Here is an 18769-nt window from a genome sequence, read left to right as displayed (position 1 = left end):
GTATCAAATACTTATGTAATAAGTATACTTATGTAATAAGCAATAAAATGCAAATTAATTACTTAAAAATCATACAATGTGATTTACTGGATTTTTGTTTTAGATTACAGACTTCTACATGCTTTGTAAATGGGAAAACCTGCAAAATCAGCAGTGTATCAAATACTTGTTCTTCCCACTGTATTTTGTTAATATCATAACTCTTTCGATAGAACATGGAAGACCAAATTATATTTAAAAATGAATTTAGTGTTGATAAATGTTTAATATACACTGATGAGCCAAAACATTATGACCACTGGCCTAATATGCTGTTGGTCCTCCGCTTGCCGCCAAAACAGTACTGACCCGCCAAGGCATCGACTCAAAAAGTCCCCTGACGGTTACCTGTGGTATCTGGCACCAAAACATTAGCAGATCCTTCAAGTCCTGTAAGTTGCGAGGTGGATTCGCCGTGGATCAGAATTGTTGGTTCAGCCCATCCCACAGATGCTCAATTGGATTAAGATCTGGGGAATTTGGAGGCCAGGGCAGCACCTTAAACTCTTTATCATGTTCCTCAAACCATTCCTGAACAATGTGTGCAGTGTGGCAGAGCACATTATCCTGCCTAAAGAGGCTGCTGCCATCAGGGAATACTATTGCCATGAAGGGGTGTACCTGGTCTGCTATGATGTTTAGGTCAGTGGCACGTGTCAAATTGATATCCACATGAATGCCCGGACCCAGGGTATCCCAGCAGAACATTGCCCAGAGCATCACACTCCCTCCACCGGCTTGCCTTCTTCCCATAGTGCATCCTGGTGCCATGTGCTCTCCAGGTAAGCGACGCACATGCACACGGCCATCCACGTGATGTAAAAGAAAATGTGTATCATCAGACCAGATCACCTTCTGTTGTTCCGTGGTCCAGTTTTTTTCCATTGTAGGCACATACGCAACAAACTGCCATGCACTGTGTGTTCTGACACCTTTCTGTCAGTACCAGCATTAACTTAATCAATTTTAGCTATAGTAGTTGGATCGGACCACATGGGCCAACCTTCGCACTCCACGTGTATCAATGAGCCTTGGCCACCCATCACCCTGCCTAATATCCCTGGCTGCCTAATATATCCCACCCACTGACAGGTGTCGTGATAACCAGATTATCAGTGTTATTCACGTCACCTGTCAGTGGTCATAATGTTATGGCAGATCGGTGTATCTTTAAGCAGTATAAACTTAGTTTTGTACTGAAAACATCTGTAAACAAGAAAATAAAGCTTGCAAATTGATGGGTTTAAAATACTGTGGACTGTTTTTTGGCTGCTCAGTGCTCTGCACAAAGCTGGCTTGGTTTTCCGTTCATTATAGGTCATGGAAATTCAGCTTTTTAGTCTGTGAAAAGTCAGGGAAAAGTCAGGGAATTTGACAATTCACTTAAAGTGGGAACCCTGTTAGTGAAGAAAAACATACCGCTGCAGTGTCCTATGTTATGGTATTTATACCGATTAGATCTCTTAGTGGAAGTATGTACAGAGACAAACATCTCTTCGCATTATTAGCAGTTTATTTGCAAATACAGAGATGCGTCAAAAACGTACAAAATAAACCTGTGAGGAATCTCTGTGGAAAACATAGAACAGTAAGTATTTATTACAGTAAAAATGGGTGTGGCAAGACCGCTCATTCATTCTCTAAAGACAACCTTTGTTCCTTATCTTTCCTGCCCCCACTTGTGTCTCCTCTGGGTGTTTACTCTCAAGGGGGTAGGGGAACATCATAAATGTCACTCTCAGACAGCTAGCCATATTCCTGAAGAACAAAGGACAGATATCCTTATTGGTTTAGGGAGATTAACAGATGGTCAGAGGACCTACTGATATAATTCAGACATGTCACAAAGACCAGAGTTACATACTAGGTCATAGAAAAGCAGAAATTTCTAAAATGTACAGTAGTTCAAGAAATTCCATAACAATCCATCCTCTTGATTCCAAAGCAACCCTCAATTTCAATCTTTAAACAATCTACTCATTAGGATTTAGATTGCAACAAAACAGTACTTTTTAACAACATTACCTTTTATTATATCACCCTAATCATTACAGAACGGAACAATCTGAAAATGTCTGGATCCTCATTTACATGCTTCTGGACCATTACCTGCGTTGTATCTTTAAGACTGCACGTTTTCATTACACAGGACTATAACATAGTACAGCAAATGTTTTATAGTAAAAACAATAGTCAAAGTAGGTCATTTCAGTTGACTTATATATACTGATAGTGAGGGATAAGTTGCATTGATACATGGTTGTGTAAACACCCATCACTGAATACATCCTTCAAATTGTTAATGGTACATATATTCCAATTGATTGATTCATTGAAAAATCCTCTTATGGTTCCAATAAGATGTATTTCCAAAAGTTCTGCTCCTCCAAACATCAGATAGTCAGTTGTGAACCATTTCTTGGCAGACCGGTGTAACAGACCATAAAAGTCAGATGTATATTCCAAGGTGGTGTCCTTCATAGTTAAAATGCAAGTTACGATGTCACAGCTCTAGTTACCACCATTCTAGCTGCTTTATCAGCCAGGTCAGGGGAATCTGTGTGCTCTCCTTTGTGAATGCCAAGATGACCAGTTTTGTCCAAGGGTTCTATTGCGGCAGCCTGGGTTGTAGGTGATGGTTACTAGCACCAAAAATCACTCTGCCCTAAGGTAAGTTAAATTTACCCCGCCATTTCTTTAAACAGTGAAGCCCTCCTGGCGTGGATCCAGGTTCCACTCTCAGCTACCTGGGCAACCAGTCTAATCGCTGAATCGCTTTCAAGTCTCCTGTACCTGTCACTGAATTCTCCTTGAGAAGATTAGTTACAACTGCACAGTACACAATCAGAAATATGTCCATTACCTTAGTTTGTTGCTTCTTGTTAATGCATAAGAACACAAACTTGTATGCCTGAATATCCAATGTCTTTCTGATTCCTTTGCCTAAATAGATTCGAACAGTTGTAAAAGGTAACAGAATAGTTAAAACACTAACATTTCTGGTGCTTCTCTTCTGCCAGTGTAGAAAAATAACAAATTCACTCTTTTCTATAGTTGGTTTAATGACCAACAAATAATCAAAAACGAGATAAACAAGACGTTGTCAGGTGGAACATGGCTTTTGAGAATTACTCAATAGGGTACAAACAATCCATATACTTAAAGTCAAAGTGTCTGACAATTTCGGACCTTTCCAGCTTAAATCTTGTGACCTATTTCACTATCCTTGACATATAGGAGGACCCCGTCCCATTGTTGCTTGCAACTATATTTATTATTATTATTATTCCTTTATTTCAGATGGCTTGCGCTAGACATGGCAAATTCATCTATTAGACTATGGGTCCAATTGAACCCTAGGTGGCTTTATAATAAGCAATCTAAGTATCTTCATGAAGCTCCACTGGCATTTTCTAGAGGAAACTATATCCACAGGTCCCTCTTCAACTAAGGAACACATTTGCTTCAAGAACCTATAAAGTCTCCCATCCTGGTTTTTATGCCATTTTGATATTTATCTAAAACACTAAAAAGTTATCATTAACTAGATTGCTGCACTGTATCTTCACACTGTATCTAAAGTTTTGATATAACTATTGTTGATATCTTAAACAGAATGGCTGATAGGGGCCAATTAAAATTCCTGTGGGGGTGGTCTCAGTTCAAATGCTCATTAATTGAAGATGGTGAAGCGTAATGCAACCAAATTTAGTATATTGGTTCAGGCAGGAAGGTCTCTAAAAAGTTTCAAGCTGATCAGCCTGATGGTAGTGCTATAATCAACAAATGCATGAGGCTCCATAAGAATTGAATTGAAGTCAATGGGGAATGAATGGGAGTCAATGGTGATTCAATGGGAGTTAATGGATAACACATAGAAGTCATTAGGGAATTAATGAAGGTCACTGGGGGAAAATGTAGGTCTAAATCTTTCGAAAAGTTCTTGCATTTCCACCCCATATGACCCAGTGGTCTAAAATTCCCATTTCACCTAAGGAACAAATGTGCCTCAAGCACATATGAAGTCTGCCATCTTGGTTTTTCTGACTATTTTAATTTTATGTAAAACACTGAAAGGTTATCTTCAACTAGAGTGCTGAGCCGATCTTCACACCATTCAGTAAATAGCATCTTGGGACAAGTATCTCAACAATTGGTATAAAGATTGTTGATATCTTAAGTGTCAACCTAACAGGAAGTGTTACAAAATATTTAACTTTGAATTTGCTGCACTGTTTACCACAGTCCCTTCAGTTTTATATGAAATAGATATATACCTGGTTGCTTTGCAGGCCTGTAATGAAGCAAATCATGCTAGCTTTCATGATGTCAAACTTCCTAAATACTAATCTAGTTGTAAAATGTCCTGATGTTCTTATTAAATGATACATAAATAAAACCATTCTTCATAGAGCTATTCTTTCAGGATTTGGTTTTTCAGACCACAGGCTTAAGAGTCTTAAGCTGTCCTTTCACTTAAGACTCATGCATATCTCCAGCAATCTCCAGTTATGTGTAAACCTCATCATAGATCTCTGTGGAGTAGGGCTAGGAAGACACCCTGGAGTTTACATATACCCGTAGGTAACTGTTATGGAACTTTTTGACTAAGGTACATTTGAGAAATGTCTGTCTTTCCATTGGCTGATATGTAAATCTTTACTTTGATTGTGAGATTGTGATGTCTGTATAATATCAGAGGATTATTAGGTATTTGGGCCATGTCCTCCTGCCTAGACAGAGAAAGGTATCAGTCTTTTGATCCTCAGGAATGTGGTCCTTGGGGGGATCTTTAGGTAAACACAACGGTAAACATTATGGCAGGAAGGATAAGGTGGGGGAGGACAGCATTTGACTTGTGTGATAGAACAAAGGGAATGTGTTTTATTGACAGGACAGATGGCAGCATCTTACCACACCCCTTTTACTCCCTTATATATTGTTGAAGGACATGTATGGAGTTAGAGACTCCTCAGACGATTATGTTGGTAAGCGGTTGACGCGTCTCTCTTATTTGCAAATAATATTAATAAAGACTGTTAATTGTGCCCAGAGGATTTCGTCTCTGTACTTCCTTCTAAAAGAGTTATGATCGATAAAATTACCGTCACAGTAACCCACTGTTATATACACTAGGTTACAAGGCCAGCGGCTGTTGCCCAGTGTTTTATGTAGCAGTGAGGTAATTTGTGTTAGGGTAGTTTGTGGTAGGCAGGGCTAGAGAGGTATTGTTTCTTTGATTTGACAGACCGCTGGCATTGCCCTACTCCTAACTAGTGATAGCCATTCAAGGCTTCATTAGCTTCATTTTAGCAGCAGGATATTATGCTGGCAGCACTCAGATTTTCTTTATCACAATAAAAGCCATCATTGAAATGTATATAGCAATATAGTTAACAATCTAGTCTGAAAAAGAACAGACAGGAATAAAATTCGAACAGACTGATTACTGCTTGAAATTGACCTACAGCAGGCTGATGGTGTGCATGTTTCTGACCAAACTGTCAGAAACAAACTCCATGAGGGTGGTATCCTCTAGTGGGAACTGTGCACATAGCCCAGCACTGTGTAGCTCGATTGGCGTTCGTCAGAGAACACCAGAATTGGCAGGTCCGTGACAAAAGGCATTGATTGCATTGACTGGCGTTCACGTGCCCCAGACCAGAATCCAATTGTGAACGTCTGGGACATTATGTATCCGATACCACCAAGTAGCGCCACAGACTGTCCAGAAGCTCACTGATGCCCTGATTCAGGTCTGGGAAGAGATCCTTCAGGACACCTTCTGCTGTCTCATCAGGAGCATGCCCAGACATTGTCAGGAGTGCATACAGGCACCTGGGAGCCATACACACGGTTGAGTCACATTATGAGTTGCTGTGATAAGATTTATGCAAATTGGAACAGCCTGTGATTTTAAATGTTTTCTTTCATTTTTGACGTGAGATTGACGTGAGCCCTCTGTAAGACCAGCACAACATGAGAAAATTACAGATCTTTATGTTTTGTATTCAACAAGATGTAAAAAGTTTTCTTTAAAGCATTTTTACACACTGGTGTCATCACAGTGGGATGTGTAAAATAAGATTTCAGTAAAATTTGAGCAGACAATGGTAAAGCAGACAGTTGTTTTTGTTATTGTCAGTGACTAGTCCAGTAATTGTATACAACATTTTTATTTTTTACTGAAAGTCTCTATCTCTTCTAAGAGGGAAGACTTTTGGACTCCCCCTCTATACCAAGCTGGACAGAGACTGTGTGGTTATTTTAAATGGCATACATGGACAGCACACCGGACCAGCAAAGCAACCTTTTGGATATACAGATGAACTCCGAATTGCTTATTATATTAAATATATATATATATATATATATATATATATATATATATATATATATATATATATATATATATATATATATTTAAAAACAGAAGGCTCAGATAGCAGTGGTGGTACAGTAGTTGTTTGTAATAGTATTTTATTTTTCATTTTTTATTTGTTTTAATACAATTTTAAAAATTGACAGATGTTTTTTAAATGCAATTATCTCAGTCCAAATAGTGCAGATTCTGATCAATTTCCCTCTTAGGTTTATTTTATTACCCTTTCATTTTGAATTGTCATTAAATAGTTTTGGGTGTTACATGTTTTAACTGTTGTGAATCAGACTCTGTTTCATTTGACTACATCAAAACATACTTGAACAGACACTGCTTCAAATTGCAGCCCTCTTTCCTTGTTACTACACTGTAACTACGTGGAAACAGACACTGCCTCAAATTACAGCCCTCTATCCTAGTACTTACACTGTAAGTGTTGTTAATACCGTATAAGAACTAGTTAAAGATGATGTACTCACTAGGAACTTACATGGTAAGTAACACTGAGGTTCACAAGGAACATACAAAAGAATAAGAGCTACAACAGGATGATGGCGTGAAAGTATGTTATAAAGTATTCACTGAAAACTAATTATAATTTTCCTGGTGGTATTATGGTTGTGGTGTATTTCCACCACAATCATTTGAAAACAACTAACATTTAGGAGATTTTCATAGTTTTCAACGCTTTCAACGCGATGAGGTATATTGGAGAGCTTTTGATCTGGCATATTGGAGAAAAACTTTCATGTGGCCACCTATTATGAGGAGAAGCATTGGGGGCAGTAGGACACCCAACATATAAGTGTTTTCTGTGGCTTGGTTCGTAACACGCATCTATAATCTATTCATATATTTGTGATTGATGTCAACATGGGTTTTGGTTTGGCAAGAACCGATTGCCCAAAGCGTGTGTTGCGCAAAGTGAGAAATGCGCATCATCTTTCTTTTCTCCTAAATCCTTAATTCTGTGTGTGAACTTGCAATAAAATAATTAAATCATTTAAATAATTTAAAAAAATATACAAAAATGTCACTTTTATCACCTGTCTGTTTACTAAGTAGTTTTGGAGCAATATATTTCTTCGTTCATAAGTACACGTAACACCAACATTGTCCAATCCTACATAACTATTCATTCTTACCACATACTTACATTCTTGTTACTACGTAGTTACGTGGGACCTACCCTGTAAGTAACAGTAATTTGAAAGGTTACCGACAAGATGAATCATGTAGGTTTCGACACACGTTTGCAATGTCCTTCTTCTGCTTTAATAGCCGGCCCGTCTGGCAGTGGAAAGACTTGTTTGGTTAAAATATTCTGAACATGTATTAACTCAAAAATATGATAATATTTTATGGTGATATTCCTGCTGTCAACCAATGTATGATGCAATGTTGAAGGAATACCTACATTTTGTTGAAGGAATACCTAAATCATTGAATGATGATCAACTATTTCCTCCTAACAGAAATAACCTCCTAGTTTTGGATGATATGCTGTTTGCAAGTGGTGAAAATAAAAAAATTGCTAGAGCTTTTACTCATTATATTCATCATAGGAATGTATCTGTTTTTTATCTGGTAAGAAATGGTAAAAATAGCCGTACTATTAGCTTGAACTCCAATTACATGGTTTTGTTCAAAAACCCAAGAGATAAATTACAGATTAACACTTTGGCCCAGCAAATGTGTCCCAGAAGGAGATCGTATTTCCTGTAAAGTTACAACGATTCAACTAAAAAACCATATTCGTATTTATTATAAGACTCAGAGCTGGCATGTTTCTGTGGGAGTGGCCAACAGTTTACATCCCAAAGAAATAGCATGCCTGCGCATTTAAAAAAACATTTTCCCTTCTTGAGAGCCCTAGTCATATAGCCAAACCTAAAGAATGAAAGTCAGTTTTGGGACCCTGTTCTTCTGATCAAGCTATTTGCAGACAAAAAAATCAGTATTAAAAAGAAAAGGCTATCCATACAGCAAACGGGTGGATTTTTATTACCCCTACTAAGTGGGGCAATCCCAATCATAACTAGTCTAATCTCATCCAGGAGTGGGGTCTGATTTGATGATGTCTAATACAATGTACGTAGTGCCTCAACATCAGTTGGATAAACTTAAACAACAAGGCCCAGAAAACATTAGACAAAAGGCCGAAAGGGACCTGGACTCAAGTATGAAGGATGCATTGAACATGAAAGGAATTAACCCTTATGACAAGGCAAAGATATACACACAACTCTTACAAAGGTACTTGTCTGTGCTGAAATAAGATGAAAATGACACAGTACATTTGACACTCTCCCTGACAGAAAATAATAGGCCAGAGGATACAAAGGCTGTTGATTCAGTGCCCCTTTCTCCAAGCTTACAAGGCCATGTTATAGAAGATGATGATGTGATGACGGACATGCTGGAACATATTCCTTCACGTAATCGTTTTCCCAAATGGAACATCAAACCGCTATGAACCTAAATATACTCGTAAATGTGTCTGCTAGGAATGGACAGGAAAAGTCATATACAGAAATACCGCTTGTGGGTGCTATAAACAGCACAGATGATTACAAACACACTTAAACGACATCTTCTCCGAAATCACAGAATGGATTTGGATGACAATTGGTGTGAAGGACCACTAGTCCATTGTCATTAATAGTTATATAAGAAAAGTTGATATCTCAAACAATATGGCCTCCATTTTGACCTCTGTGAAAAACACGTTAACAACATCTCCTCCGAGACCGCTGAATGGAGTTGCATGCCGTTTGGTGTGAAGGACCTTTGAACCATTATCTTTAAAACGTATATAAGGAAAGTTGATATCTCAAACAATATGGCTGAATTCAACGACTGAAATTTATGTGGGCGCGTCTATGACTATATAAGGCCATAAATCCACATGGGAATATCCGACAGCTACCAAAAATCTGCCAAATATGTCAGAGACATATAACTTTATGGAAATGTTAATCACTAAATGAGGTAACTAAGCCAAACATTCTTCAGCTTAGCAAGATCAAACCTTTTCCCATTCAAAGTCAATGGTATTAGGAATTCAACCATATCATTTTGGCCACTGCGTGTGCATGTGACGGTAGAGGAAGAGGATTTTAGCTGTCACTCAAGTGGCTAGCAAGCAAAAGGCAAGGTGGCTAATGCAGGGTGACTAAGTCTAGGTGGCTAACGCGATGTGGCTAACGCAGGGTGGCTAACGCAGGGAGGCAAACACTAGGTGACTAACACTAGGTGGCTAAAGCAAGGTGGGTAACGCTAGGTGGCTAACACAAATTGGCTAATATACGCAGTACTCCCTCCACACTATCACACACATTATATTCTCTCTTCACACACAATACACACTCTCCTCCTCCCACTCCTCAACAAGACACACTCTTTGCTCCACACACATATTTCTACCCTAACAGCTACCCCCTCCCTCCAAATACACTTTCTCTCATCTCACTTTACACACTCTCTTATATAAAAATCCACATAAAATCACACACACATTCTCCTATCACTCAGCATAAAGACATTCCTATTTTCACCCAAGAAACCCGACTCCTCCCCCACAAACACTATGTCCCATATCTCTACACATACACACATTCTCCACTCTATACACACATGGTTTTTGCCAGACCGCGTAAGGGAAGCCGGCCAAGAAGAGCAAATGTCTCTTACTGAGTAAGTGAGGGAGTGATAGGCTATCCCTTGTTAAATAGCATAGTGGTTAGAGATGCAGACTGCCATGCAGCTGACCGCTGTTTCAGCCTCGCTGCTGACAAAACAAATTATATATTAAGATTTGTTCAGAATAGACAACAACTTTGCTGGATGCAACCTTCAGTAGCTATGTTATAGTATGCCTAAAACAAAATGGTTTACGGTTATATTGTGAATGTTTCTGGGGGATTTTCAAAGTATGCACCTGTGTATGCTATTTGCGGTATTATAGATCACAACCCCTTGAGACTATAGGGTCTGCCAGCAGGCCCTGTGGTGTAGTGGGAATATCCTGGTTCTTCAATAGTGTGACCCCACTTAAATTCTCTTCTCAGTCTTCCAAATTCTGTATCTCAAAAATGTTCATCCACTAGGTGCTTTTCAGCCTTCACACAACAATTCATATCTGTAATACCATGATTTTCATATATAAGAGAGAATAATTGTATTACGTGACCCTTTTATACTGTTACTGTTTTCAAAAAAAATGAACCAGCCATGGAGTGATTGGAGTCGTTGTTTTCGTTATAAGTAGGCTGTTTAGCTATTAGCTAGCCATCTACAGTCATCTTTGTATAACAGTACACTTTAGTACCATTAATAAACATTTTGTCGGCCACTTTATCTCAGCAACATTTTAATGGCTGGGCTAAAATTTACATTTGGAGAGTTTAGAGAGCTGCAGGAACTGCCGGTGGATTAGAGGGAACATCCCTGTCCTTAAATAGTCTGACCCTGGTTTGATTCCCCTCTGAGGTGTTCCAAATCTTGTATTTCAGAAATGTATATCCACTCAGTAGTTTTCAGCCTTCACACAACAATATATATTTATTATTATTAGGGGGCCAAGCAACAAAGTTGTTTGTACATTTTATTATTATTACAGTTTTTTTCAATCGCTAACAAGCGCTTGCCCATACTTTAGATAATTTTTCTAAACTCTTAACACAGACTCACACCTACAAAACACAATTGGCCAAATTGTTTATTTTCTTCTCAAAAACACATTTTGTTAAATATATACTAACTCTTAATTTCAAAACAGAACATGTTTTTCTCTACACACACTAACTTTACCAAAACACTGGAAATCTGACTCAAAATGAAATAATTCTGTCAAAGAGTAACATTTGTTTTCACTTCACAAGGTACATGCAGTCAAACGAAGTACACCAGGTTTCAAAATTCTGGCTATTGTTAAAATTATAAAAACTGCATAGATTTTTATGTTTCAGGTAACATGCAATCCACCGTTTACACTAAATGTATTGGTTTGGAACTGTATGTGCACATGTACAGTAATGTTCACATTCAAACGCATTCCAGTAAAAAGCAAATCAGTTATTTCTTACAGTAACTGTTTACCAAAGAAGGTACAGTAGAACAGACAAGGTTTATTTTATTTTCAAGGTTTATTTACAAAATATCCATGAAACACAAGAGCATTCTGACCAAAAAAAAACTGCAAAAAGCCCAAATAAAAAGGGGGGGAACTAAAAATGGCACAAAATTTATGTATCTAATCCCTGCGATCTTCAGGGTTAGGCCACATGTTTTCTTCAACATCACATCTGATATCATCTAAGGCGATGCACCTGGGATAAAACCGCTTGGTATGTCGGATCCACCCTTGGCAATCTTGAACTGTGATATCCCTGCATCCAGCATCCATGGCTTCAAGTAGGGACATCTGGTCATGTGGCGGATGGTCATAAACCTTCCACCTCCATGCAGAAAAGAACTCCTCTATGGGGTTGAGGAAAGGTGAATAGGGTGGAAGGAAGAGACTCACCAGTACTGGGTGGACTTCAAACCATGCTGTTATTGCTTGTGAATGATGGAAAGCAACATTTTCCCAGGTAATTACAAAGGTCCTCATGTTTTCACCCTCCTGACCCTGCTCTGGTACCAGGCGCTGGTGGAGATCATTAAGAAACGCAAGGAGGCGCTCAGTATAATAAGGTCCAACCTGGCATCTGTGAAGGAGTAATCCTGTATTTGCCATTGCTGCACACATAGTAATGTTTGCCCCTCTCTGTCCTGGCACATCAACTGTGGCCCTTTTTCCATTTATATTTCGTCCACGTCGACGTCTTTTGGACAGATTGAATCCTGCCTCATCGATGTAAATGAATTCATGAGGGGCCTGGTTGGCTTCCAATTCCATAACTCTCTGAAACAAAGTTTAAGTCATGTCATTACTGTGTCTACCATACTGTACTGTAACCTATTACTGTGTAGGTAACCTACTTGCAAAGTGCAAAGGTTATATAACTGGACATTGAATTGAATATACACTATACCTGGACATATTGTCGTCGTAGCTCCTTGACTCTCTCACTGTTCCTTTCAAAGGGAACAGTGTAGAGCTGCTTCATCCGCACTCGGTGTTTGGACAATGTCCGCGTAATGGTTGTGAGGCTGATGCTTTCTATATTGGCAAATATCTCATGGTCCTCCACAATTCTAGTTTTGATTTCATGCAGTTTAATTGCATTATTTGCAACAACCATTTCTACAATGGCAAGCTCTTGATCATTATTGAGGAGCTTTCCTCTTCCCCCAGAGGGTGGAAGACGTTGCATTCTGTAGAGAAAAATAAAAATATCAACATATGCATTACTGTATGACCTTATTGACATGTCAAATGAGAATAGAAACAAACCATGTAAAATGCAATACTTACCTGTTGGTTTGTTGAAAGATGCGAATAATGGAGGCAACCGTTGACCGACTCAAATTGGGTTGGACTCTTTCACCAGCCTCTCTTAGTGAGAGACCGTGGTTGATTACATGGTCAATGATAGTGGCACGAATTTCATCACTGACTACTGTTCTTGCAGCCCTTGGAATGCCACCACCACGCATTCTTACACCTCTACCTTGCCCTCACCTTGGGCCTGCACCTGCACCTCTCACTGCTCCTCTCACTGCTCCTCTCACTGCACCTCTTACTGCTCCTCTCACTGCACCTCCACCTCTCACTGCACCTCTTACTGCTCCTCTCACTGCACCTCCACCTCTCACTGCACCTCTTACTGCTCCTCTCACTGCACCTCTTACTGCTCCTCTCACTGCACCTCTTACTGCTCCTCTCACTGCACCTCTTACTGCACCTCCACCTCTCACTGCACCTCCTTCTGCATCTCTCACTGGACCTGGTCTTCTTCCTGGGCCCCTTGCTCTTCCTCGTCCAGACATTACAATGTTTGTCTTTTTCTGTTACTGTTTCCAAAAACATCACTCCTTAAAGTCCTCATTTTATAGTAATAGAAAAAATAAGCCCCTGCCACTGAGTCTAAGCCAGACTGGAATCAGCTGTGGTTGGCCCAATTCACCAAACATAAATCAGCTGTGTCAATTATTCAATTGTTTGTTTATTATCAGCTGAGATATATTTTTGATATATTTTGTTTTTGAACTGATATCATTTCAGAAGCAGAGGTTTTTATACTGTATTTAAGGTTTGGAATATTGTTTTTGCTATTGTGGGATGTTGTGTGTTAACATTTGTAAATACTACAAAAACAATCCATAATTTTGTTGGGAGGTATAGCTTGTCTGTTAAGAAAATGTAAGCATTGTGGAAATGTGTTCACTGACTGCATATTGTGTGAAAACGACATTAAATGTGTGAATGGTATGGCCACAAAAGACCGATGCTGTGCTAATTGTGTTTAGAGTTTTGAAAATGTGACTACTGTTTGGACAAACGCTTGTTAGCGACTGAAAAAAACTGTATTAATCTCCAGGGCCATTTTCAGAGGTCCATAACTCGGTCCCCTCTGGTTCAAAACTAGGTTTCAACATACTGAAACTAAGAAGCAAATACGTTTCAGTAAATGATCTGCCCCTGCAAAGCTATGAAATGCTCTTCCGCACCCATGCACTAGACATCCTAACTGATGGAAACTGACATAATTAGGGGGCCAAGCAACGAAGTGGGAGTTGGTCCGAAGGACCTTGGCCATCATGGTACCCATACTCCTCATGGTGGCGTTGTAGCACTCTGTCGAAAATGGAAAAAGTGAAGCTCAAATCTCATGACCTGAATGTCGTAGGGACATGCAACCGAGTTCCAGATATACCCCTTCTCATGCTGACCAAAAAAGTATCTAGGGTCTTTCAAATTTGCCCCTTGGATTTTCCTTCGTTTAGAATTTGGTAAAAAACACATTAACGACATCTCCTCTGAGCCCGCGAAATGAACCAGCCATGGAGTGATTGGAGTCATTGTTTTCATTATAAGTAGGCTGTATAGCTATTAGCTAGCCATCTACAGTCATCTTTGTATAACAGTACACTTTAGTTCCGTTAACCAAAGTTTTGTTGCCTGCATTATCTCAGCAAAATTGTAATGGCTAGGGTAAAATTTACATTTGGAGAGGATTGAGAGCTGTAGGGACAACCAGTACCCCTGTGGTGTGGTGGGGCTATCCCTGTTCTTCAATATTCTGATCATGGTTCGATTCCCCTCTGAGATGTTCCAAATTTTGTATTTCAGAAATGTATATCCACTCTGTACTTTTCAGCCTTCACACAACAATATAATACCATGACCCGTATATACTGTTATTGTTTTCCAAAGAGACGAATCAGCCATGGAGTGATTGGAGTAAAGTAGGCTGTATAGCTATTATCTTTACAGTCTTTGTTCAAGACTACTTTTTAGTTCCGTTAATAAATGTTCTGTTGTCCACGTTATTTCAGCATGTTCTCATGTTGACCAAAAAAGTCTTGGTGTCTAGGGTGTCTAACGTTTGTCTTGGTGTCTAACTTTTGTGAAAACCTCATTCACGACATCTGCTCAGAAACCGCTGAAAGGATTTGCACACCGTTCGCTGAGATGTACCCTGGGACTATGGAGGACTAAATGTGCCATAATATGAAATAAATATATATATATATATATATATATATATAAATAAATAAATACACACATTACATTTGCATTGTGTATACTTATGCTTCGTGGTGTGAATTTGTGCGTTATCCAAATGCAATGGGGCGGGACCTCACCCAATTGATAGAGCTGTCCACATTGGACTGTGTTTTATATGCTTGGAACACTGTGATTGGACACTTGAGAAGCAACCATTAGATGAGGCTGTCAATCATGTAGCACATGAACGAGTTTCAGTGCACCCTTGTGGTTATAAATTCAAAATTGGAACTATTTACCCTGAGAATTTACACTCACCTAAAGGATTATTAGGAACACCATACTAATACTGTGTTTGACCCCCTTTCGCCTTCAGAACTGCCTTAATTCTACGTGGCATTGATTCAACAAGGTGCTGAAAGCATTCTTTAGAAATGTTGGCCCATATTGATAGGATAGCATCTTGCAGTTGATGGAGATTTGTGGGATGCACATCCAGGGCACGAAGCTCCCATTCCACCACATCCCAAAGATGCTCTATTGGGTTGAGATCTGAAGACTGTGGGGGCCATTTCAGTACAGTGAACTCATTGTCATGTTCAAGAAACCAATTTGAAATGATTCGAGCTTTGTGACATGTTGCATTATCCTGCTGGAAGTAGCCATCAGAGGATGGGTACATGGTGGTCATAAAGGGATGGACATGGTCAGAAACAATGCTCAGGTAGGCCGTGGCATTTAAACGATGCCCATTTGGCACTAAGGGGCCTAAAGTGTGCCAAGAAAACATCCCCCACACCATTACACCACCACCACCAGCCTGCACAGTGGTAACAAGGCATGATGGATCCACGTTCTCATTCTGTTTATGCCAAATTCTGACTCTACCATCTGAATGTCTCAACAGAAATCGAGACTCATCAGACCAGGCAACATTCTTCCAGTCTTCAACTGTCCAATTTTGGTGAGCTCGTACTAATTGTAGCCTCTTTTTCCTATTTGTAGTGGAGATGAGTGGTACCCGGTGGGGTCTTCTGCTGTTGTAGCCCATCCGCTTCAAGGTTGTGCGTGTTGTGGCTTCACGAATGCTTTGCTGCATACCTCGGTTGTAATGAGTGGTTATTTCAAAGTTGCTCTTCTATCAGCTTGAATCAGTCGGCCCATTCTCCTCTGACCTCTAGCATCAACAAGGCATTTTCGCCCACAGGACGGCCGCATACTGGATGTTTTTCCCTTTTCACACCATTCTTTGTAAACCCTAGAAATGGTTGTGCGTGAAAATCCCAGTAACTGAGCATATTGTGAAATACTCAGACCGGCCCGTCTGGCACCAACAACCATGCCACGCTCAAAATTGCTTAGATCACCTTTCTTTCCCATTCTGACATTCAGTTTGGAGTTCAGGAGATTGTCTTGAACAGGACCACACCCCTAAATGCATTGAAGCAACTGCCATGTGATTGGTTGATTAGATAATTGCATCAATGAGAAATTGAACAGGTGTTCCTAATAATCCTTTAGGTGAGTGTAGATTGTATTTCTAAAATATTTCCAGATTTTCTTATCAGCAGAAAAACATCACTATCGTTGCAATGAGTTTGCATCAGAGAGCTCAGAGGAGACTCAACTAGATTATGTGAAAAATGGGGGCTACTAATCTTAGTTAACAAATCTTGCATCTGTGGATTATTGTCTGTATGGCTATGTAACAAAGTATTGGCCGGTTCAATTGTATGTTGAGGTGTGGTCTTTTGATGTGTAGATGTTGATGATTGTTCTGTATGTGGTCTGTTGTTAGCACTATCTTTAGCCATTTTTCTAGCTTAACGTATAAATAATGATCCACTTACAGGTTAATATATTATTATAACTTAAACATACATTTACATACAGTGGAGAGACCAAGGTTTTGATACACTGCCGGTTTTGAAGGTTTTCCTACTTACAAAGCATGTAGAGGTCTGTAATTTTTATCATAGGTACACTTCAATTGTGAGAAAATCCAGAAAAATCACACTGTATGATTTTTTTATAATTAATTTGCATTTTATTGCATGACATAAGTATTTGATCACCTACCAACCAGTAAGAATTCCTGTCTCTCACAGACCTGTTAGTTTTTCTTTAAGAAGCCCTCCTGTTCTCCACTAATTTACCTGTATAACAGTATTTCTGAATTGCTAAAACACAGTTTTTGAATGTTTCTCTCGCTTTCTCAAAACCTTAAGCACAAATCACCAAACTTAAGCTACACTTTTAAAACCTTTGACTTGTCTTGCTATATCAAACAATTGCTTCAGAACTGTTATCTTTACCCAAAACCAAACACTGTTTTCAGTTAACACACACATCCAGCTAATGCATTAACACTACACAGCAGTCATTACACACTACAGAGATAAATACAAAATACTGCACTCAGGGAAGAGCAGGGGGAAAATTATATTTATTATGAAGTACTTGCACAATCCTGCACACATAAATGTAGTCACAAACAAAATATGCAGCAGATCGATAGCAAGCAATGTCTTGGAATCATTCTGCCTCAGCATCATGACTCTGGGCATGGTCAGGCCACAGGACCTCATCAACATCACAGGCAATCCTGTCCCTTGCTAAACAACGGGGAAAAAATCCTTTAGCATGCCAAATCCAACCTTGAATTGCTTTCACTCCAATGCTGTCACATGCTGCATCCATTGACTGAATGAGATTTTCTTGTGCATAAGGATTTCTGTAATAGACCTTCCACCTCCATGCAGAAAAAAATTCTTCAATGGGATTAAGGAAGGGCAAGTATGGTGGGAGGCACACATTTATAAAACGTGGGTTATTTTCAAACCACTCACGAATGCTAGGACCACGGTGAAAGTTCACATTGTCCCAGATTACCACATACATGGGATGCTCTGCCTGCTCATCACCTCTCTGTTCAAGTCTCAGTAGTGCTTCCTGTAGGGCATACAGAAACGTCATAAGATGGGCAGTGTTGTAAGGCCCTACAGTCACATGGTGGTAAATAACCCCGTAGCTGCTGATGGCAGCACATATGGTCACGTTGCCACCACGCTGCCCTGGCAACTCTACAATGGCACGTTGACCAATATTGTTGCGGCCTCTCCTTCTCCTTTTGGTGAGATTGAAGCCAGCTTCATCCAAGAAGATGCACTCATGAGGCCTCTCCATTGAATCCAGTTGAAACATTCTCTATAGAAATGAAGTAACGTAAATGACACAGCATTCCAGGCTTCATGCCTCTGTATACATGTGCTGCATTACATTCAACACAGTAAAGATGTACAGTAACTCAATTGTGCTGTATAATCTCTGGATATGATTACTTACTTGTACATATTGATATTGTAGCTCTTTTACCCTTTCAGAATTAATCAAATGGTACTCTACAGGCTTGTTTGAGACTCACACTGTTGATTCCTTCAAAATTCACATTGTCTTCCTCAACTCGCTGTTGTATTTCACACAGATGAATGAGATTATTTTAAAGGACCATATTGGCAATAATGGTCTCGTGCTGTTATGAGAACATACCTCTCCTTCCACCGGCATGTGGCTGTCTTTAAATTCTAGCAAATAAAACCTCTTGTTAATCTCTTCCTTCTCCTCTGTCTCTTCCTTCTCTGTCTCCTCCTCGTCTTCGTCCTTGTCCTCGTCCTCGTCCACTTCCACTTCCACTTCCACTTCCACTTCCACTTCCTCCTCCTCCTTCTCTC

At 39.5% G+C, this 18769-nt stretch overlaps 1 protein-coding gene across 1 annotated transcript; it reads right to left on the bottom strand.

Moving 5' to 3' along the window:
- Positions 1–12031: 12031 nt before the first annotated feature.
- Positions 12032–13065, bottom strand: LOC114840949. The gene is made up of 4 exons (XM_029125540.2): positions 12843–13065; positions 12460–12742; positions 12242–12329; positions 12032–12132 (listed from the first exon to the last, which is right to left on the bottom strand). Exons 1-4 carry the CDS (start codon positions 13022–13024, stop codon positions 12032–12034), a joined length of 654 nt encoding a protein of 217 aa, XP_028981373.1. The 5' UTR covers positions 13025–13065.
- Positions 13066–18769: the final 5704 nt, after the last annotated feature.

The sequence above is a fragment of the Esox lucius genome, chromosome 15 (genome assembly GCF_011004845.1).
Source record: "Esox lucius isolate fEsoLuc1 chromosome 15, fEsoLuc1.pri, whole genome shotgun sequence".
In the NCBI taxonomy this organism is placed as follows: Eukaryota; Metazoa; Chordata; class Actinopteri; order Esociformes; family Esocidae; genus Esox; species Esox lucius.
The sequence above is the reverse complement of the archived record's forward strand: the minus strand, read 5'-3'. Positions and strand labels throughout refer to the sequence as shown.

Coding starts and splice junctions, on each gene's coding strand:
- LOC114840949 (XM_029125540.2), bottom strand. CDS start 13,024: ATGCGTGGTGGTGGCATTCCAAGGGCTGCAAGAACAGTAGTCAGTGAT. Junction 12,330..12,459: donor TACGACGACAATATGTCCAG/GTATAGTGTATA, acceptor ACTTTGTTTCAG/AGAGTTATGGAATTGGAAGC. Junction 12,133..12,241: donor TCTGTCCAAAAGACGTCGAC/GTGGACGAAATA, acceptor ACTCCTTCACAG/ATGCCAGGTTGGACCTTATT.